This window comes from Scomber japonicus, chromosome 11 (genome assembly GCF_027409825.1).
Source record: "Scomber japonicus isolate fScoJap1 chromosome 11, fScoJap1.pri, whole genome shotgun sequence".
NCBI classification, from domain to species: domain Eukaryota; kingdom Metazoa; phylum Chordata; class Actinopteri; order Scombriformes; family Scombridae; genus Scomber; species Scomber japonicus.
In genome coordinates this window covers 12,270,180-12,293,942 of record NC_070588.1, presented here as the reverse complement: position 1 = coordinate 12,293,942, position 23,763 = coordinate 12,270,180, and the positions used below count along the sequence as shown (strand labels likewise).

The 23,763-nt window shown below is 37.6% G+C and overlaps 1 protein-coding gene across 1 annotated transcript in view; it reads right to left on the bottom strand.

The window, feature by feature from the left end:
* Positions 1-13,664: 13,664 nt before the first annotated feature.
* The window catches only part of LOC128367610 (alsin-like), a 30,113-nt gene continuing 20,014 nt past the window's right edge, over positions 13,665-23,763 (bottom strand). The window contains exons 25-40 of the mRNA XM_053328225.1: positions 23,564-23,629; positions 23,385-23,483; positions 23,081-23,245; positions 22,399-22,510; positions 21,552-21,629; positions 20,758-20,894; positions 20,364-20,519; positions 19,851-19,965; positions 19,322-19,479; positions 18,446-18,544; positions 17,461-17,643; positions 16,802-16,847; positions 16,565-16,626; positions 15,456-15,605; positions 15,242-15,338; positions 13,665-14,815 (exon numbers count right to left, since the gene is read on the bottom strand). Coding sequence (XP_053184200.1) covers positions 14,777-14,815; positions 15,242-15,338; positions 15,456-15,605; positions 16,565-16,626; positions 16,802-16,847; positions 17,461-17,643; positions 18,446-18,544; positions 19,322-19,479; positions 19,851-19,965; positions 20,364-20,519; positions 20,758-20,894; positions 21,552-21,629; positions 22,399-22,510; positions 23,081-23,245; positions 23,385-23,483; positions 23,564-23,629 — 1,762 coding nt within the window. The 3' untranslated portion in view covers positions 13,665-14,776. The remainder of the gene's footprint in view (positions 14,816-15,241; positions 15,339-15,455; positions 15,606-16,564; positions 16,627-16,801; positions 16,848-17,460; positions 17,644-18,445; positions 18,545-19,321; positions 19,480-19,850; positions 19,966-20,363; positions 20,520-20,757; positions 20,895-21,551; positions 21,630-22,398; positions 22,511-23,080; positions 23,246-23,384; positions 23,484-23,563; positions 23,630-23,763) is intronic.

The window sequence follows — 23,763 nt, the reverse complement described above, 5'->3', positions numbered from 1 at the left end:
AGATGGTAACAAAGATAAAGAAAGTTAAAAGAACTGATGAAAACTTGTAATATGCTTCAATGGGGCTAAAACATGTAAAACAGTGTCCTTCCGTAGCGATCACCAAGACACAGACAGACACAGACAGACAGACAGAGCTCTGCAGGACCAGCACAGTCTAAGTTTATCTTACATGAGTTGCTTTTGGGTGCTTTGGTTTCACTTGCACAGACAAAGAGCCATTGTGGCTGCAGACTGTCACGTAGATGACACCGCTCACGAACCTGGCTCTTATCCAACAGCTCATATGGCTGTGGGCTGTGTGTGTGTGTGTGCGCGTGCGTGTGTGTTTGCATGTGTGTGTCCTTTAGGGAGTGATACACGACACCTCTAGTGATCTATGAAAGTAGCGGTAATGAGTACATGGCGTGGGAACGGCTAATTAATGCACATTGGCCAGATGACAAAAGTCATGTCTTTGTATCTCTTTCCTTCTTCCTTTTAGTTACCATCGCCTGACTGCTGATGAGAACTACAATAGAGCAAATATTTGGATTTTAATTGACTCCTTACATGCTGTTCATATTCTGGCCTTTCACAGTATCCTTTCATTAGTCTCTCTACCACATTTCTGAACTACAAATCTTATTTTTCATTCATAAAGACATCACCAGTCATTGATAATTAGGTGATTAAGCCTTAATTAAGCTTTAAGAGAGCAGAAGTATATTTATCCATTTTTGTATATTCTAGGTCACTTAAGAAAGAGTGATACAATTATAAGGTTAAAAGAAAACCATGTTCAGAGTGTTTTTACTGCTTTCAAATATAAAAATGACTCAAATTTGACCTTAACTGTATGTAAGGGTTAAATTATTAGCAACAAACAGCTTCAAGCCAAAATGATCAATATCAATCTTCTCCTCTCTCTCCCCTCTGTCTCTTTCACACATTTAATACAATACCTGTGTAATGGTGCGTATTTAAACGGGATTTTAATGTTCTTTTCTGATCTTTTCATTGTGTTGAACCAAACACGGAGATACATTGCATGGCTTGTAGTTTCAAACTCTGCACCAAATACAGTAAAATCTTCATTTTCAGATGAATTAGTCTCTCTCGCTGTATTCAGACTGCGGGTGTAATTTTATCTCCCTAATCCAAACATGATTTGTATTCACTGGAAACATTTTGTTCTAATACAGGAAGTAGAATCACATCCTCGTACTGCAGGGAAAGTCACAGTTTGACGTACAAACCACAGGACTCGTGTGTGCCATTTGTTTCAAATCAGCAGCATCTGTTACTTTTTTTAAATATATACGACCATGATGTTGCACAAACAACTGCGTCCCATGACGAACACACAGCTGCTCTTATGTAACTGATCATTTCACCTTTAATCTGGACTTCCCCTGCAAGGTGACCCAATATTAATATTTATGTTATTCTTGAGTTTTAACCTTCGAGCTATCTTACATAACCTGCTTATATACTGTGTATACTATACTGAGTCCCTTTCATTGCAAAGATTACTGATGGTTCCTATTCAGATGACAATAAAGCTTGAACTTTAAAGCCTCCCTCCAGTCACAAATGTTTCCCCTTCTTGTTCTTTCAGCTGAACGTTTGAGCTTCTCTGTGCTGAATGATGCATGTGTAGAGTTTGGCACTAGAAGGCTGTTTTCACATTTATCTGTTGGAAGTGGAAAGTTTCTCTGAGCCTACGAGCAGGATTGGTGATATCACAGAGAGTTTGGAGCCAGTCGTGGTTCAGTACTCAACTTACACAAGTGTGATGTGGAAACTTGACGCCTCCAGTTAACAAATAATGAGAAATGACTTTTCAGTGATGTAGGAAACATCTTATGTTCAACATTTAAACTTCGGAAAAGACAAATATTTGCATTTTTATACATTGTAGATTTTTCCAATGAGGAGTAAATCATTTTATGTGGAAAAAAAGAACAGCCCCTATGGCCCCCCTAAGGTATGTTTGGTAACTATATATAAACCAGCTTTTTACATTTTCCTTTTAATTTAGGTGCATAAACGTACATGTACATACATTTTATATCATTTAATATAACATAACAGCTCAAACTAAGGCTCCAACTAACAATTATATTTTCCATTAATTGAGTAATTGTTTTGAATGTAAAATGCCAGAAAATAGTAAAAAAAAATTCCTCCTATAATTTCGTGACATCTTTAAATGTCTTGTTTTGTCCGATCAACCGTCCAAAATACAAAGATATTCAGTTTATTATCATGTATAATTAAGAAAAATATTTAAATCCTCGCATTTGAGAAGCTGCAAACAGCAAAGGTTTCTCATTTTTTCTTTAAAAAGTACAATTATTCAATTTTCTGTTGATGGACTCATTGTTGCAGTTCAAACAGGTTCATATGAGTCCACGCTCCTCTTAAACCCTCATTCCTTCAGACCACTTATATGACACAGAGGATGTGTGTACACAGAAACACAAGATGCACCAGTAGATTAAAGCTCAGGTTTACACTCAGGAGATGACTCAGGAATGTAGTCATTATTAAAAAAAAATAAAAACATCGATTCCCAACAGGATTCAGGTGTGAATTTTTCTGTTGACTGAAAATCTTGGTGAAGGTCGAGAGCTCAGCTGTGCTCTGAAGAAATGTCAGTTTGCAGTTCAATGCAGTCCAGACTAAAGACTGTTTCTACCCAGATGGAAAATGTTTCAAGAAGTGTCATTACAGCAGAAATTCTCCCATCTTTGTGACCAAAACAAACTGGATGTATTTGTGTATATATTTCACTGTACATGTGATAAATAAGCTCAAAACTGAGTTTTTATTAAGTTTAATTTTGGGAAGGAAGGAGAAGGAAACTCGTCCACTTCTGATGACTGATGCATTTTTTATGACTTAGACAAACTCAGATTGTTTATGGACTATAAGTTAAATTAAAAATATTGAATAGCTGCACAAAACAGTGGCATGATGCAAAAAAGGGAAATTTTGTACAGTACTAAAAGAAACTTATACTGCTGAAGCCTCATGCAGTAAATACTTTTTGTGAATATTTGGCTGTTGCCTTATGCACATCCGCGTCATCTCTTATCAACAAATCATGATCATAACCACCACCCATGAGGATAATTGCGCAAACTTTAAGACAGTCACTCCTTAAAAGCATTTTATGGTGTCGTGAGCTAAAAGTGACAAAATAGTTGAGTGAAAACTGAAAAAGAAATCTCTGCACACCCGGTTCGGTCTGTCTGTTTTAAAAAGTTACATAAATTGTCAGATGAAGAAAACAACTTAAAGGAAATAATATACAACACATCTAAATTTACTTTATATTAAAATATGTAAGATTTGCTCCATCAGTATTTGTGATGTTTTTGTGCTAAATTCACTCACACTATTTGTAATCCAGATAATCTATAATCTATGAATTTGGTGACATCAAATATTAAACAGACAGTTAAAAATGGACTCCTAGACTTTATAGCTAACAATTGTTCTCAACAAACATAAATGAGGCTTTTATAGTTTGTTCTAACAGCCACCTCTTATTCATGTTCCCTTTACAGACGATACAAAATAATCCAATTAAGATATGATTACGTTACCAGCATTAGGTTTGCTAGTAATGAGGAACACATGGCTGTCTCAGGGGATATCAGTTACTATTTCAGATCATTTAGCAGTAGCTGCAAAGTTGTGGAATAATGAGAAACTTCACTGAAGAGTGTAGTGTTTTATTATCTTTTTATCCAAATATTTATCCAGTTTGAATGTGGCTGCATGCTCTCTTCATCTGCCTAAGATAAAGGAAACACAAAAAGGCATTAAAGCCTGAACGATGTGTTTCTACTATCTCCTCATTTCATGGGGGAAAGTTGGATTTTTGATTGTTTGTGCACATTTTGCCATAATTAACCTAATTTGCAGCTTCAATCCAAAATATATTCTGTTCTTCTTCATAAACACACACTGATTTGCCTCAGAGTAAATCCACATGAGCTCAGTGGAAAGAAAATGACTTTTCTTTGGCAGTTTTTTCTTCTTCTTTCACCTTGTAATTTATGTCCCCGGCACACCATTAATCTCTACTTATTTCTGCAAGTTGGAAAATGTTTATAGGTGAATGAATGGTGAGTTACTGTATGTAGTGAAAGTCGGCCAGCTCGGCCAAGCCAGCGCAGGTAACTGGGTCAATAACTCATAAACCTGTGTGTCCTCCTTCAACACCTTCCTTCATTTATTCTGTGTTACTGGATGTGTATAAGAGGATGAGAGAAAGGGGGAAAAACTAATAAAGATAGACAAAGAGGACAAATTACTACTTTTTGTGTTTGAGGCAACTCTTTGTTGTTGTCTTTCTTGTTTATGGACTTTCCTTCCTTTCAAACCGGTTTCCTTCCTGAGTACCGTAACACTTTTTTCTCTTTCATAGAAAACAGTTTTTAAAGTTTTCCAACATATTAACCTCTGCTGATGTGTGAAGTTGTTTATGTTCGACTTTTTCTTTTTAAAACAGGTGTTAAAGTTTATTTGGGGTTTGAGTTTGAATCAGGGATTATCTATTGCTGGATTACAGTTACACCTGGTCTGTAATCTTTCAATCATATGGATCCACACACACACATCACATATTCTGTTCCCCTCTTAGTGCCTGCAGCATTTTGCTAATAGGAGGATTTTAAGCAAGAGAAATAAGAAGATGAATGTGATGAGAATTGATATATCATTCTTCTTTTCTATACCTTCCCCTTCTTGCTTTGTATTCTCTCCTCTTCTCTCCCTGTCTGTCTTCATCCGCCTCACTTTCCTTCATCCTCTCTGCAGACAAACGCAGCTAAGATATGGGCATACGACCAAAATGTGAATGTGTTTTATGAATTGTGCCAACCTGAACCTGCTGACCTGCAGCTTGGACAGGCTCTGTCTCTGCAGATGAGTTAAAAGTCGTTGCACAAAACAGCCAGAAATGCAAACACCTCTGCTTGTATCATTAGCATTTCCTTATTTGATCTACTCTATGTAAACATGCAGGTTTTAATTTACTGATCAAACCTGACCTGTTTTGGCACAAGATCCATATGTCCCTAGTAAAGGATGTCTTCCTGTTTGTCAAATGCAGACAGAATGTTTCAAAAATATTTCAAAATTAGAGTCAAATGTTTTGCATTTCCTTAAAACTAAAAAACAACTTTTATTCCTCCCATTAAAAAAAAAGAAAAATTGCTCAGTGCCCCTTTCCAGGCTCTCTAAAGGTTGCTATTAGCACCAGTATAATAATAATTTGTATCAGTTGATCATTGATGTAGATTTAATGAAAAACAGAGAGAAAGTAACTGGGTTCATGTTTGTCTTGAATCTTAAAGGTCATCCTGCCTGTTTCCACTTCTACTTAAAACAGCTTCCAATGTCTCTTTTCTTTCAGCCTTTCCAAAACAGAAGCCAGCAGGTTTTATATTTTTTAAACACTCTGCAGTGCCCGTGTTTCCCCTTAACAACCTCTGCTTCTGACAACAAGTCACTGAGTCTGCAAAAAAAATAAAAGGATGTGTATGAACAAATAATATAGCACTGTTTGTTATAGCACTATGAGATTCATTAGTTCATTTCCTGTCTGTCAAATAAACGGAAATTACTGTTGCACGTTCAATTTCAGCAGTCCTCAGTCATTATGTCCTCTTGACTAAATGAGGACTTAAAAGGAAACGTCACTGCTGTGAATGTGTTGGTGTCTTAAAAACTGGGTGGATGGAGCAGGAATTTGCAGTTGTTTTTGAAATTGGTGCCTTATGACTAAAAATTAAGCTGAGAAAAAGACTGTAAATTACCCATTATCACTTTTGAGGGGGAATCCTACAACAACCAAAACAGCAGGCGGCGAGTATGTTTACTTGCATTATATCTTATTATTATCTATATTATCATTATTATTATCTCTTTATTGAGACTTATTTTCATTAACAAAGCATTTTTTCCTCCTTATGTCTGGATACATCGTACCAGTGTGCAAGGATCATAACACAAGCTGGAGTCAGTTATGTGGATCAACACAAACTTATAGACACACAAGCCAAAAGTCCTGCCAGAGCTGCCAGTGGACAGTCTAAAAACTTTCCAGTCTACTGTGCCCATTTCAGCTCAGTTTGGAAAACAATTGTGGATAAAGGGGTGAAAAACTGCAACTGCTCTGTTTCCTTCATCGTTTTGGAAAATGAGGAGCCCAGACCAGATCAGTATTTTAAACAGGATCCAGACGCAAAAGTAACAAAGTCGCTGTTGTGCTATTTTGTATTCAGAGTTAAAATCCAATATAAAACAAAGTCAGGTTGACCAAAGCACCACAAAGTTTGTTGAAGTGCAGTCAGATCACCAGTTAATGCTCCAGTGCCTCTATTTCAGCTGACACTGTGATGTAGCTCTGGTGGTCTGGCTGTTATCTATTAAACTCCACATCACTGAATTCAGCCTCATAAGTTTGTAATAGCAGCACTATATTTCTGCTTACATAATATTGCTGTCTTTTTGTGTTAAATTAAGCTTCTCTGTCCATCTGAGGCTCAAAATGCTCTGGTTCGTTGTCGGTCACAAAGAAACTCAGCAGCTGAAGTTTGTGTGTCAGGCCTCAGTTGTAATGTCACTCTGGTGGTCGTTTCCTTCTTCAAACTCTGTTGTCTCTCATTCTACAGCCACATGTCATGAAACTAGTTTTCTGCAAAATATTTTAAAAGTATTTAGTCATATAATATTTTAGTGGTTGCTTTTTCCTTTCACTAGCATAACATGGAAGATGGATTATTTTGGGAGACCTGCCTTTGATCGTCCTTGAAGGCCTGTAGTTCTTCCAACTATATCACTGTACACATTAAATGACGGCACAGGTGCCCAAAGAACAACAGATTTTGCAGCTGTGCCCCAGAAACACAGAAAACATCAGCAACAACATCCCACTGTATCCCTAATTCAGATAGCTTGAAGTAAGGTTGGTGAAATGGTCCTTTAAGTTTATTAGCAAGGTATACAAATGTATGAAAGTTTGCATTAAGTCACATCTCACATGCAAATTATTCCGTATGTGTTTTACCAAATAAGGATTTGTGATCAAGGGCAGGTCTCAGACATTCTTAGGAAAGGACTTTGTAGGCTTTATGGCGCCATAGATATTGGGTGTGTACATATAAGTGTGTGTGTGTGTGGGTGTGTGTGTGTAGGTTTGTATGAGTAATATCACAAGATATTAATCATAAAATACTTTCTTCTCAAGTCTGTCAGCGCCAGCTGCCCAAATTAAATCCTCATCCTTGTATAATCGATATTAGGACATTTTCTCGATGCAGAAAGTGATGAGTTAAAATTTCAGAGGAAAATACAGCGTCAGCATCTAACTCAATGTTCCTTCATTGGCCATTTTAATCAAATCAAACCACCGGGAAAGACCCAGAAACTCCTGACCTCATATTGAAATGTACAGTCCATCACATATACTGCTCAGACAGGCACTAAATTGATGTGAATATGCTTTTAGGGAGCTGGATGTAATGAAACAAGGACACACACACACACACACACACACACACACACACACACACACACACACACACACACACACACACACATATACATAATCACACACGCACAAGCACTGTCTTTGCCACACACATTGGAGTTATGTCATTAAGTGAGTAACTACAGTGTAAATGAATAATGAAAAAAGAGGCATGCTCTTGTTACAGCACAGGTGTGACAAACAGGTGTGACATCAGCTTGTTTCGGTAACACACTGCAGGTTAACTTTTACATCTACTGTACAATCATCCATGAACCTTTAGAGAGCTTTGCTTCGGTATTTTTATAGCAGTTTGTGTCATATTAAGTTTTAATGTGAAACAGTCATACAAGGTGATGTAATGTTTCATTATGTGTGTTCATGCATGTTACTGTGCAACCTGTAGGTAAGGGGTTAGCATTTAGGTTGAACTATGGGTCAGTCTTTTTTATTGTTGTGGGGGGGGGGGGCTGTTAACCAGCACAGTAGAAATGCAGACCTACATGCTTTATTTATTTAAATTAATTTAAGGGGGAAAAGTGGTTAGGTTTGTATTTGAGGGCAGATGTTATTTTGAGTTACTGCTCATTTTAATTCTAACTTTCTTGGTTAAAAATTACTAATACTTGAATACATGTGTATCTGTGTTGTACTTTGATACTGGAGTCTACTTTATTGGTGACATCCACACATGATAAACAGTGAGGTGCTTCATTTATGGTTGATGTACTGTTGTCTTTGCATAAACACACGATTCTGTTAGACTGCCACCTGTCTGTGGTTGTGAAGAACACATCTGTTATAGGTCACATAGACTTAAATTGTGGGATTAAAAACAATAATTCACCCATTAAAATGTAATGTCTGTGGGGACACAAGCTGGTCTGGCATGAACTTGATACATTGGAAGAGAGGAAGGTGGCACGAACTGGAATACTTGCTGAGGGGATGGTGCGAATGTGATCCTTTGACCTATTTACTGTTTTTTTTTGTTGGTTTGTTTGTTTGTTTGTTTTTGGGTTTTTTTTAAGGTGTGTCTGTGCTTTTCCCATATGTGTATTATATTTTAAACATTCAATAAAAATTAAGTATTAAAAAAAATAAAATAATGTAATGTCTGTTAGTTTCAGCACTACGGGGCAACCACGACTTTACTGCCTCTCCTGGTGTGAAGGCAGTATTAGATGTAACAGGGTTACTGAGTTGTGACAGATTATGGAAAAGTTTTGAGTAAACAGTGAAAGTAAAAATTCAAGCTTTCATCAGGGGGCCAAATATGTTTTGCTGGAGGCCAGATTTGGCCTTCGGGCTGATATTTGCCGACCCTTGCTGTTGGTTGTCAGCATTTAGGTTAAGACTACTCCTATTTTCTCAGTCAGGGCCAAGCAGGATGACAAATGTTCCTGAACTGTACATAAATATCTCAGGAAGCCATCAAAGAAATTCACTTACTGCACCATTTCACACTTTCAGGAACATGTTTGTGGTAGAGAGCTTTTACTCAGGACCTGTAGTTAAATCTAGACTAGCAAATACTTTCAATTCCTTTTAAGTTTATTTATTATAGACAGATATAATATACAGAGAACTGCATGGTAATTTTCCAATGCCATCCATCTAAGCATTTCTCACTATTGCTAATTTCCAACGACCGTCCCCAGAAGAGCCTTTAAAATGACATGAAACGTGTTAGCAGACATCAGAATTAAACTATGTAGTATATTTTGTTGACCTCATAGTAACAGCAGTACGAGTTTGCCAGCATACACATGCAGACACATACACACACATATATGTATGTATGTATATAAGGACATACATACATACCCCCACACCGCTAGATGATAGTTTAGCTTTCAAAGAATTCTTCAATTTAGTTTCAATGTTGGCAATTTTGGTTTGTTCTGAGTTCAGTAGGCAGAACATTTGATGTGTTGGTTCCCTTTTATATTAAAAAAAGGATGTTCATAGGAAGTATTTCGGTACGTTACCTTAGAGTTCCCTGTAGTAGTATTTTTAGTGGACTGAGGAGACCGGCCATGTAAACACTTGCAGATAAATGAGCATTTGCATATCAATGTAGATAACTTAGCAGGTTCAGGTCTCCCGGGATGTGACAGTGGTTTGATCTTATTGGCCTTTGGTTCAATATTTTTACTGCACAGTTGTATAACATCACTAGGGGTTTAGTCAGTGATGAACTTGCCTGTAACTACGAGGTAACACAGTAACTCATTGAGCCCGTAAATATTTTGGCTTCATCAAATGTTTTTAGTCTGTTGAGTCTAAATGTGTACTGACCTACTTTTACAGTTCTACTAATTCTTTTTAACATGTTTGTCAAACATTAGATCTTCTGTAGATATTTGACCTGAGGAACTTGATTGATTTACTGACTGTTGATCTTAACATCAGTGTGGCGTGTGCCGTTGTCGAGAAGAAAAAACGTACAGATGCTGTTTTCACAAGTTTTCAACAGGCTAATTTTTCCAGGTGCTTTAACAAAAACTCCAAAAAGTAACATTTTAAATTCAGGACATGTAATTGAGTATTTTGTGATGACAGCATTTCTGCTTTTCCTTAAGTAAAGGCTCTTCGTCCACCACTGATTGGGCTGTTACCTATTAGTGTATTGATTTAGTTTTGGGGCCAAAACATTTATTGTACAGGTGAGGTTAGGTTTTAGGGTTAGGCATATTCTCATTTATCTTGTTTCCAGCACACAGACAAAGTTACTGAGTAGATGGCCTGGTGAATACCGTACTTTCCTCAACTTTATATGGTGATAATATTTCGGGGCCTCATGTGTTTCTGCTTGTTTTGGGATCGTCTGCCCTGCTGGAAAGAATGAATGTATAAACAGTCTACCGAAGAGCTCAGCAGGGGGAAGTTGGCTGCTGTTAACCTGATTTCTTCATCCACATGTTATTGTTGTCCCAACCATCTTTGAGGATACTGTTCCATCATAAACCAGTTAGTACCATGTTCAACCCCAATACAGGTAAATGGTTCCCCCTTGTGTCCATTTTGTGCCACTGCCGAACCTCCAGCATCTACACTGAGCTGCGTTCCAGTTGTGTCACTCGGTGTTTATCTTACCTGTTTGCCACCCACTCTCTTGACAAGATAATTGGCTCTTCTACTTTTTTCCCAGCTGAAGGATGAACCTGAAAGGCCTCAGATGGAGGATCAGTTCCCTGTTAACAGAGCATAAAAAAGGGAGAGGTAGAAATGGAGGAGGAATAATGAATAGAGGAAGACAGAAGCTATGCAAAGGAAAAGGAAATGCAGAACAGAAAATTGGGTTCAGTGGTAGAATTTAAAACAATGTTTTTCTATTTTTGTCAGCATAAAATATTTCCAAATAACAAAAATCTTAATAAAATATATAATAGTAATGTTTTGAACTGCTTTACTGGGGAGACCAAAGGGGACCACAGGGTAAATTAACATCATGTGGTAAGACATAAGGCTATTTACTGTGTGAGGGACATGAAATGACTCACTTTGGCAGGATAAGTACGAACATCCCTGAGCATGACAATAACAATGATACTCCAGCTGGGTCTCCTGAAAGAAGAAAACAGCAAAAACAACATTGATTTCATGTTTTTAATAGATGTTAACAAGTTTGTAGAACATCAAATCAGAGCCTTCTGGCATCAGATCCAGGGTAAAGTTAATTAGGTCCTCCTTTCTAATATCTGCACACATCTAACACAGTAAAGACATGGTTCAAAAGATTCAAAATAGAGCTTGTGATAAGATATCCTGCTTAAGAGGCTCTGTAGCATAACTGAACATTATCACAAAAACTGAAAAAAGTTTTTTAATACAAAAACCTTTTTTTGGCGACAAAATGTTACAATTAACTTTCATGAACTAAAAACACAGTGAAATAGCAGCTACTCCTGTATACTCTGTGAATCTATACCACGTTCATGTTTCCTAACCAACGCTGTCACTGTGGTGCCGACTTGTCAATCACAATATAGTCACACCCTAAAGCATACCCTGCTTTAAAGTCACATTTAAATTAAATGGAACCATAATTTACACAATGAAAATCATGTTGAATTGAAGAAGTCTTGAAACTAGCGATTAAGACCATAAACTCAAAAGTAAAATGTTTATTGAGGTAATAAATTAAGTGAGAATTGGAGTCATTTTCTCAAAGACTTCCATTCAATCAGACTTCTTTTTGGAGTCGGTGGAGTCGCCCCCTGCTGGATGATTGGTTTCACAAACTACCCGCTTGATCACCATGTATCATAATTATAATCATAACATCCAATCAAGAAATAACATCAGGAGACATTTTCAGAATTTCATCACATTTATTGCCCCATTTTTTATATATAGTAAACACACTTTTATTAATTTTCTGCATCAATCCATTCATCAATCAAAACTATTTTACATTCTATACAATCAGTTCCCTTGATCATCATTCTCTATAAAAAAGTAAGAAGTTACAAAAATATAGACTTGGTTAGAAAAATAATCAACTTAAGTGATAAATTCAGTGGGGTTAAAAGCCTTCTACAGTGTGAAACCTCCACTTTATAATGTAAAGTGAGAGGCACTCAATATCACTACTGACCATTTTAGAAATCATGAGAGCTGTTCAGTGGCTTTTGTTTCTCCAAGGCAGCCATTGATTTTAGTTCATTTCAGCTCATTTCAGCTCATTTCAGCACCCTAATACACCAGCAGGGATTAACTACAATTTCATGTGATGATAATGTAACTAATAATCTTTTTTTTAAAATGGTAACAATATTCAGTATGAAGGGAAACAACCTTAGGCAGTTAAAGGCTGATTTATCTGCTGTGCTGAATGATCTCAAACCAATTGCTGCCAAACAAGTGGGAAATAAATCTAACAGTGAGCTGTAAGATGTGATAAAAATGGTTGTTTGTGTTGATATTACAGATGCCCCGTGGATAAGATGTGCATTGTTCTCTAAACTGGTGTTAATGGAGGCAGAGACACAGCTGTACTAAACAACACTGCAGTGGTTTTACTAGTAAAACTAAATCAAAAACCTTTGTTTGACAGCACAGACACATACAGATTCTGAAGAGTGACAATAAATACAGTACAAATATTTCAGGTAACTTAAAATGGCAGAAATTCAAAAGAGAGAAAAGAGTCAGAAACCAACAGCTGTTTTTCAGTCATTTTGGCAAATAGTATGTTTCTCTTTTGATGTTTGACCTGAGTGATTGACAGACTGTTTTTATCCCTGACATCAACACAACAAGTTCATCAAGTCAGTAACATAACCACAGTGCTGCAAAGAAAGTAAAAGTGTCTTCTTCTTCTTTTTAAATTGTGTCTTTATATTAAAACACATTGTGGCAATGACCGTGTCAGTCATAGTGGATTATATGAAAAGAGTCACTGCTGGAAGGATTTTAGAGGGACTCTGAAAATGTGAGGTTTTGTTCCTCTTTTTTACAGGTTCTTTGATACAGGTTAAAAATCTGATTTATATCTTTATATAAATTTATATCTCTAATAAATTATCTTAAATTACATTCGAATAATAAATTAAGTAATACAATTCCTTTATAAATGATTTGAGGTACTAAGACATTGCACTAAAACATACATGAGAACTGCAGGAGTCGTTTCAGGGGCCTAAAGACCAGAAAACAATCATTAAGTCTTACTTTTGCCAGAACATGTGTGTTGTTAATTTGTGTGTCCCTAAATGATCTAAATCCAAAAATGTGGAATGGTTTTAAGTAATCAAAGGAAATTTATAAAATAAAAGGTAAATAAAGTAGACTACTGTGGCTATTTGCATCACACTGACGAGTTTCATTTTGTTAGAAATGAAGAAACTCACGTTCAGTCTGCTCTCCTGCTGCTGCTGCACATTGATTACTGATGACATCTACTCAGGAGACTCAGTGTGACACTAAACTTCCTCTCTGTCTCTTGTGGTTTCTCTGGCACTACTGAAATGTATTAAAAACAACAAAAAATCTCACTCTGTAAAATGCTATTAGTGCTAAAAACATGTCCAAGTGCAAGATTAAAAAGCCTTCACCAACCAAAACAAAGCATGTTTCTGTCAGTTTGTCTCAACTGTTCTTGTTTTTTTTCAACCAAACTTAAGCTATACACTCAACTACTGTGTTCAGTTTCAACTTACCCGTATGTGACTGTATGTTAGTAACAGTAAAACATTGAGGTTGGAGTTGATCTCCCATAACCTTCTGTTAAAATGAATACCTGGTTTCACTGTTAAAATTCAGTGACACGTGGAAACTTTGGATCTGTTACTTTAAAATCATGAAGTTCCCTTTAAGAGTGCTTGGTTATTATAAAATATTTAAATAATCAAAATATCTTATCTATCTTTAAACCCTTTTCATTTGCACAACTTCCCTTTGAAATGTGTATTTCAGATTTTATCAAAGACGTGGTTAGTCTCTTCTCTCTAGAGTGTTCTTGATAGAAAGCAGAAGAAAAAGGGAAAATATACAGTGCAGCTCCTCACTAGGAACTTATCTTCTAGTGAATTAACTTGTTGGAAAACACTGTAAAATAAATATTGTAAGTACTTCATGTTATTACAATTTTGCAGCCAAACTGTCTGAGACTTCTACACTTTTTTGATAAATATTTCTGAACTCAGAGATGAAAATCAAGTTAACGTATTTCTGAAAATGTTACACAGGGACCAAACCCTTGTAGGTAAAGTGTAATAAAGTGTATTTCTAAACTAATCTTTTTTTAGATTCAGTGGTTTTCAGAGTGACTCAGTAGTTAAACAGACTGCATCAGCAATGGTGTCACTGACCAAAACTCTGAAACCCAACCCGGCGCTCTGGAAGAGAGCAAGAAGTCTAATATACACTGTGACGATTAGTATTTCTGAACTGCACCATCACCCTTATCAGATGTTTTTCTGATTGTAGATGTTCATGTTTGAGCTACATATAATCTTTATATACTGTCAGATAATCTGGATAAAAAATCTAGTGAGATGAATGAAGTTCAGATGGAGATGATAATGCAGTTTTGTAATATTTCCAGAACATACCGACGGGATCAAAAGTCAAGGAAGTATGAGACATTTCTCCCTCCTCTGCCGTCTGTCTGCTCAGCCTCTGTGCAGTTTTCCAACGGCCACCAGTGGAAAACTGGTGGTTTGACTGGTTTTGTTCTGGCAGCTCGTGTGTGTAAAGTGCCGCGCTACTGTTTCCACTTCCTTCTTCAGCCTCCTGCTATGTGGTCGACTCCTGTTGGATCTGAATGTAGCAGGCCTGCAGCACAAACACAGACATGTTTAAAAAAAACCTGCACAGAGCTGAAAGCATGTATGAAGGAAAGAAGGTCCTTCACTTGTTTAGGAATTAAAGCATGAATGAAAAGAAACAGAAACTGAATGAAGAACCCAGTAAATGAATGAATGAATCAAACAACTGGTGGTTATGACAACATCAATGATTGTTTTTAGACATTTTTTTAATTCAAACATGGATCCAGATTTGTACCAAAATACAAAGTGAAAGACAGTGATCCTCTTTGAAGAATACTGTACCTGAATTCGGGGACTATATGAGCAAAATGTAAAGTGTGTTCTCTTGCTCATCACTAGATCTTGAAAGACTGTGCATGTTTCATCTAAATTTGGATGGAGTTGCTTATCAAGTAAAAGCAATATGTGTTTTAGTCACTGTTGGTCCCACCTTCAGTGTGGTGAACATCAGTCCCATCTCTCCATGCTGAATGTTGGGATCCATCAAATCTTCTATCAGGCTCACCTCCGCTCCCAGGTTCCTGATCCTGGTCAACAGAGCAGTCACAACACAACATGTTCAGTCACTGGCCCGCAGAGTCCTGCAAACGAAGACAACCAGACGTCTTCCTACAAAGTTTGTGTGTGTGTATTTGGTGACGCACCTCGCCCTGAGCACCACATAAAGGAAGAGAGGGAGCAAGTCATCCATGCACCACAGGAAGTCACCCTTCAGCATAGGCTTCACTTCCTGCGTCAACTCCTCAAACGTCTTCTGGATGACCAGCAGTTTGTCTGATGGAGTGAAGGTGGTGCTGCACGTGTAGAGGAAGTTCATTGTTTAATCACACACATAAATCATGAATGCACTCAGCTTCAGCTTCGGTCATGTACTGAGATCTGATGTAGAAATAATCTTCCTCATCCTGTCAGGGATGGGCACTGCTTGGTGATAAAACTTATTTAAAATGAGACGTCCGTATAAATAGTGCCTGAAACTTCTTCAGTTCAATTCTCACTCACAACTGTCAAATGTAAAGACTGTGTACACATTTTACCACCCATTTCCAAATGAAGTCCTAGTGCAGAATAATTTTCACGAGCCCAGGTCAAATTTAATCAAACGTTGACCTCAATAATCCAATATCATGTATTATTTGCTTTTGTGATTTTCTGCTATTTTTATACTCTTATGATGTCTATATCAAACATGATCAAAGTTCTTAAACTTGTCAAATATGCTCTGTCTTCAGCTTGCAGTTAACGCTTTATTTACGCTGTTTTGTGCAGATCATCTACAGATGTATTTGAGAAGTTGACATTTTGGGTAAAGAACGAGAAAAGGAAGTGAAATCCTACAGTGACTGTTTGTTTACATAGCATTCAAAGCTGGTGGAAACTAAACAGTCAGAACAGAGACAGGAGCTAAAACAGCCTGCTTCACACAGAGGCTGAAGAGAGTGGCTGCATAAAGAGCCAGTATAAGATAAATAAAGTTTTTTTAACTGTAAATCATGCAAAGATTTTCCAGGAGAGGCCATGAACAAATATACATAAATATAAAAATAACTAAATATGGACCTGGAAATGTGTATGATACGTCCTCCTGAATCTTCTTCCCTGAAAGCCATCATTTGAGGCCCGACTGATTCAGCAAACTGTTTCACATATTGTACCTTAACCAGCTGTTACCAAACACTACCTAGCACTCACTAACAGGGTAAAATACATAAGAAAAGAGATCTGAGGTTACAGCAGGTCACACTGCAGCTACCTGATTTGTTGGAGTGTCTCTACAGCGGAAACAAAGCAGGCATCCTTACTGCTGGATACGATCTGTGATAGAGGAACAGATAAAGAGGATATTACAAAGGATACAACAGGAAATAAAAACAGCATTGTTCAAATTTACACTGTTATCATAGATAATCAGTGATGTGTGTCGATGACATTGACAGGGATAAGAAAAAAAAAAATACTACATGTAGAGAAAACACTGATAATAACTGACCTGTTTTTTCTCTCCCAAAATCGACATCCACACCGGCCAGAACTTCCTACAAGAGAAAAACAAAACTAACTTAACAAAACTACATAAAATACCAGCAATATGTAAAGCTGTGTGTCACTTGTCAGGTTGTTTGTTAGATTTTAATACACACTCTTTGTGAGCATACAGCTCTGTGTGAGTGGGACAGCATTAGAGGCGAGTGTTACAGTGTGACAGTTAAAACAGATGTGTATTATGAATTACTTTATTTCTTTACTGTACGATTACACTAAGAAGTCTCCACTGTTAACCTCTTTTTCCTTCCTTCCCTTCCTTTCTGATTAATTTAATTATAATTGAATCTTCTTTAAAAGGATGCCTTTTGTTATATGCTTGTTACTGAGCTCTCAGGAATGGGCTGAGCTGTAATTTTGGTGTAGTGGACTAAGTCTGAACGTTATGACATTAAACTCTGAATAAAATAATCTCAGTATGTCAGAGCTGATGTGAAATACACAGAGTACTTTAAGACTCTTAAATGTTATTTTCTATGGAAGGAAACTTCTTGAGTCAGAACTTCTTATTAACAACCAGAACGACATTGCTGAGCCACCATTCAGTTTATTTATGGGTATATAAGTTTATAATGTGTGTTTGTGTTTGTGAATGTGCACACTCACTCGTGCACTCCCAGGAAGCTGAGCAGTGACTGATCGGGCTGTTTGTTGAGGCGGAGGATGCGATCCCAGTACTGGGTCTCCTCCGGCTCCTCCTGCAGGCAGTACAGGGTAAAGAGAGGAGGGTAGAGTCGAGGAAGCAGCAGAGGGAGGAGCAGAGAGGAGCAGCACACCACCACGACATAACTGGAGAAGAAGGTGGAGGAGGAGGAGAGAACGAGAAAGGAAGTTTTAACATACAGTGTTTCTGTTTCATCAGCACAGAGACGGATGATGTCAGCTTCTAAGAAATCTGCTGAATTAATCGCATGGTCGTTAACACACCAGCTAGACTGATTTTATTTTGACTGTAAGGATTATAATGGAAACATTTTAATTCAAATATATTCTCTTTAACTTCATATTGATTGTAATTTCTATTTACAATGTTTAACACTTTGATTGTGATGAAATGAACATTGTTTTTGATTAATAAAGTCTTTCAAAATAAAAACTACACACTATAACCAGACCTGGGACTCAAGTCTGGACCAGTATTCCCAGTTCACATCCTGTCCAACTTAACCTGATTCTTGTCTTAAGTCGGTGTAATTGCAAGCTTAATTTATGACTTGTTTTTTCAGCCAATGAACACATGGTAAAATCACTAGTTCAAGGAATAATGATAACCAGAAATATAAAAAAGCAAAGACAGGTCAGATTTCTCCCAAATCCAGAAGTTCTGAGAGCAATAAACACTCTTGAGTGCCGTCAGAGACAAACTTAAAGTGCTGAAATGTATGAAACCCGACCAGTTTGCTTTCCTGATTGTTTAACCAGATGCAGAGTTTCTTTCATGTTCCCTGTTCACTGATAAACCTCTTCTTTGTTGGGAGCAACGAGAGGTGTTGTGAGAAGGATGGAGAGATAACAACTGAAACCCTGAGTGACCCCATACTCATATATCTATATATCTTTATATCTGCATGCATGTGTTGTTGACACTCACCCTTGCTCTGATGTGTCCGAGTCATGTTTGCTTTTGGATGGAGAGACGGGGGCGTTTGGAATGACGCCGCCATCATCTGGTAACCCAGGAAACAGAAACCTACAAGCAAAAACATATGTGATTAAGGTGGGCTATAAATATCTAAATTTAACTGTGTAAGACGTTTGTGTTTCATTTCTGTTATGGGTTTGCTTGGAGATAATCAGTTATATACTGTCATAACCTGCTAAAATATTTATACATCAGTGCTGTAACTCTGCATCTATCTACATAAGTAATGTGTCATGTAGGAAAAAAAAACAAATCTAAAAATCTGCCATGCACTCCATGTGTGTGTGTAGTAAAGCCCATGTTTCACTCTGTGGACATGTATGAGTCTGAGTACTCATGAGCTGACTATAATTCAAATGTATACCAGATATATAGATCAATTATGTGATTATAGCCACAGCTATGTAAGAGACTAAATATTCATTGACACACACCTGAGTCACTTTGATACCTCTGTGCCTCATGAAGAGCCAAGCTGGTCTCGTAAGTTGTTCAAATAAAGAAAAAAAATAAAAAATAAATAAAACTTTGAAGACACAACTGTAGAAAAAAAGCTAGGATTTTAGAGAAAAGGCGTCCTTGGAGTTGTTGTTTTCGTCAGTGCAGTATTTTGAAGCATTTGTATTTTTCTCCCACCGACCTCTCTAAACAGACCTCATAGATGAGAACACTGCAGCTCTGTGCAACACCTGAATGACTTTCTCCAGTTTTTCAACCGGAGCTGATGAAACATTGAGTCTAAAATGCAACATCAACCTATGGGACCTCTACAGGCTGAGCAGTAAAAAGCTGAATGAAGAGTGCGACGTCAGAACTTGAATCTACCTCACAATGCTGTAGAAATGTGTGAGGTAGGCCTGGACCTCCTGAACAGCCTGCCTGAGTAGCCTGCGGTTGGATCCAACACCGACATATGTCATCCTGTAGACTGTCACCAACGTCTCGACCAGCCAGCCTAGAGGATGGTGGGGCGTCTCACAGGCCTAACACACACACACACACACACACACACACACACACACACACACACACACACACACACACACACACACACACACACACACACACACACACACACACACACACACACACACACACAGTAATGTGTTACTTCAACTTTATAGTCATTTTGGAAGCCATAGTTTGTGGTGTATACTGAAAATAGGTTTTGATATTTTGTCCAAATAATAACAATAATGGTGGAGAAAATAAACCATCAAACTGGCAACCAACCACTCTTATTTCTCTGTCTGTATACCACCACAAAACAATGCACTGATTATTAGAAAGACAAAGTCAGAGAGAGCCAGTTTCTCACACACACACCAACAGCTTCCCTCAGAGTCACATGTACCTTGGTAAGGTATCTTCGTATGTTGTCATAGTTCGAGGTGGTAACTGGTTCTCCGTGCTGAGGAATAAACTCCAAACTCTCCAATATTTTGGTCTGAGACCTGCTGAGGTTAGAGCTGAACACACACAGACATACAGCTTTGATATACAGCTGTGTATCTCGGGTACAGTCAAGTTTATCAATGCCTCTGTGTGGTTATTTCAGTGTGTGTACATGCAGTAAACTAACCAGGAAACTAACACTACAGTAAGTAGAAGGTTGAAGTCTAAATTGGTCAGTTTCAACAACTGGACATTTAAGCATTTGTTTAATTTCATACCCACTGTCTGACATACTTGCACTAAAACAACAACAAACAAAAAAAAGGCAGTCAGAAAGTAGGGTGATTGATCACTTTTAAATGTTAAAATGAGTCAGCTACAATTTCAAAATAAGATCAGAGTCTGCAGCATGTATATGTGGATTTAAAGTAACCAGGTTGATTAAGTTTGTGCACTGACTGTGTGTACCTACCTGTAACGGCGTGCACTTGTAATAGTAACAGCGATGTTCTCCCAGGCTGTCGTCCGCTCTCCTCTGCCGGCACCATCGCAGCCCAGTCGACTCCAACATTCATCAAAAACGCAGCTCCACCTCTGATCTGCAGGCACCACATACTGACCCAACCTGCTGCACATGCACACATTTTAACATGTTTAAATACCAAAAAGATATAAACAAACTGACTTATCCTGTCACGTCTTCAGACTTCAACACTTCACAATCACTGCAGCTCTAGTAAAATATCAAATGCATAGAAATATACATAAAATCATGCAAATAAAAGAATATTTTCTGGTAAACATAAGTGCGTTCACATGGTGTGTAGAAAAATCAGCTGAAGTGAATTCCATGTTTCAAAACTCACAGCAGGTTGTTTCTGTCTTTGTTTTCTGGTCCTTCGACAGCTGGTTTGTAATATGTTCCAACCACCTTCAGACCTGCAGTCCACTCTCCACTGAACATGCCCTCTAAATAGTCACTGTTTGCCAGTGTCAAAACACCCTGGAAGAAGAGAGGAGGAGTTATACATGTGTATAAAACAGTATTTGAAGTCCACATTTAATCATTTTGTAATAAGCTGGAATAAAGTACACAATGACAAAAATATAATGAATTTATGCTTTGACTCAGTGGGTAAGCCCCCAGTCTGAAAAATGACTTAAACTTGCATTCTCTCTAATGGCCAGCAGGGGGAGACACCACTGGGTACAAAAAAGACATCCAATTATAGAGAAGTCTATGAGAAAATGACCCTACTTCTCACTTGATTTATTACCTCAGTAAACACTTTCCTAACATGTTTAAGGTCTAAATCACTAGTTTCAAGTCTTATTTAAGACAGCATGATATTTATTCAGGAAATTATGGTCCCACTTGGAGGAAAATATACATTAAAGCAGGGCGTGCTTTAGGGCGTGGCTACCTAATGACTGACAAGTCACTACCACAGTGACAATATTGATTATATAAAACGTAACCATGACGTAAAACCAGGTTCACAGAGAATGAGCTCATTTGTTGTCATTTCATGAACGTTAACTGTAACATTTGGTAACCTAAAAAAGTCTTGATCAGTGATTAGTGTTCCTAAAAAGACTCTCTGAGGAGTTCAGTTTTTCCAGTAGCATTAGACAAGGACAAATATGAGACATCTTGTACCTTCCCGTTGACAGTCCAGTCATCAGAAAACTCCCCGTGGAAAGCTGTGTTGTCCTCAGACACCAGAAGTCCTGAACCCTGAAAGAAAATACAAACTGCGTCAAACTCCATAAAGTCATATTATGGATCTACAGTAACTGGGACTGTCTCCACAGATTATTTTGTTTTGATCGCAGAACATCTGTTTACTCTTACTGTGCTCTATATTTTTTTCCCAATTTTAGATTTCTGGCTGCAGGTGATTCATTCACCACAATTGGTTACAAATCAAGTTTGGATTTCCACGTTTCATCTAATGTAGGAGGAGCAGCAGATGACATCTCCATCAAACTGACTGAAGATTGGTTAAGACGTTGAAAGTAACAGCACTGGAAAATATGTAATAATACAGCTGCATTCTCTGGATCCCAATATAATTATACAGGCACTTTTTCTTTTGTGTTACTGGCAGTGGCAGATGTGACGTGAAAATCCTGCTTTTTTAAATTTGAATTAGTATATTTGTATTTTTATAGCACATCTCAAACACTAAAAAAGGGGAAACAAACATACAAACATTCAAATTCTAATTAAAATAAAGAAACCATTTAAATGAAACATTTTAACAAACTGGTGCTTCTCCATGTTTCGATTGCACGCTGGGAGATTTATAGACAGGCAGCAGTAATTTAGACTCTATTTTCTGACACACTGGGAACCAGTGCAGAGACCTGAGAACTGGTTTGATGTGTTCAGTTTTCTTGGTCTTTACAGTAATCATTACAGTAATCTAACCTATTGGGAATGAAAGCAGAGGCTAGTTTATCTGGGCCCTGTCTGGACATGATTCCTCTGTTTATACACTTACACTCATCTTGTTCTCTTTGAAAGTCCCTTCATAGTACAGACAGTGCTGAGTAACAACCACAGCACTCCCGTGTCTCTGGTCGTCCACCCACAGTCCCATGTACTTCTCACCTCTGGAAAAACAAAAAGGACAGCAGTGATCAGTGTTCAGTGCTCATATTTAAAATTCACTCACTGTACATATTCAGTGCAGCCATGATAACAAAAAACGTATCGTCTCATATAATCTCGTACCACACATGAAACAGCTAGAGTGCACAAAAGATTTTAAGGAATATTATTCACCTGCCAAAAAACAATATTGAAAGGTATATTAATGAAGTGAACTGTAGATTTTCTCATATTTTTTCATTTAAGAGTTATAATTGCTCAGCTAGAGCGTCATAATGTGCTGTTTGATGACAGTTAAAAATAACTGAATAAATGTAGTGACACGTTCTTTTCTTGTTTTTTTTCAACATTTATTACCTCGTTAGGAATATTGAGAAGTAAGAAAAAAGATTTAATATCTAAGTTTTACATACAACACTATGCTACAATTGCATTTACAGATCAGATAACTCGCTGCATGTTTACTCCCAAAACTAAAATAAAGACTCTTTTCTGGAAATATCCAGCTGAGCGTTTAAATGCTGTTTACATGAGAAGCTTTCCTGTGTTTAAGACAGAGCCATTAATCAGACCTGGTGATGTCATCATGGACGCCGTATCCTGTCTTCCTGTCGTGGACCCACTGGCCAATGAAAACGCTGGAGGAAGTCCTAGCCAGCTTACCGGAGCTCAGCATGCCGTAACCGTGACGCTGGCCATCACAGAAACAGCCCTCGTACACCTCACCACTGGCGTATCTGGGAAAGACCAAAACAGACATGAACACACACACATTTTTACATAAATATAAAGTCATACAGTGTTTCATATATAGGTCATGTGTCATTCACTACTCTTCACTTTACTGAAAGGTCAATAAGTAAATAGCGTTCTGACTTGTATTTGCCGAAGCCGTGGATCTTGCCCTCTTTCCAGTGTCCTTGGTAAGTGTCTGGCTTACTCAGTGATTTGTTGGGCATTATACATTCTCCATAGCTGGAAGAAAAAGCAACATTTAAATGAAGAAATGTCAAGACAACAGTTTTCACAACTTAGCACCAGGTTAATGTACCGACCCGTTTTCCTGTCCGTTCTTGAAGCTCCCGCTGTAGGTCCGACCGTCTGCCCATTCCATGTTTCCTCTGTAAAAGCAAATCTATGTTACAATCCAGTGATTACTTTACATTTAATTAACCACCAATAGGTAGAGTCAACTTACACTAACTTTGACTAAATTTATATTCAACAATTCTCGAAATGGTGGGTTCACAGTCCA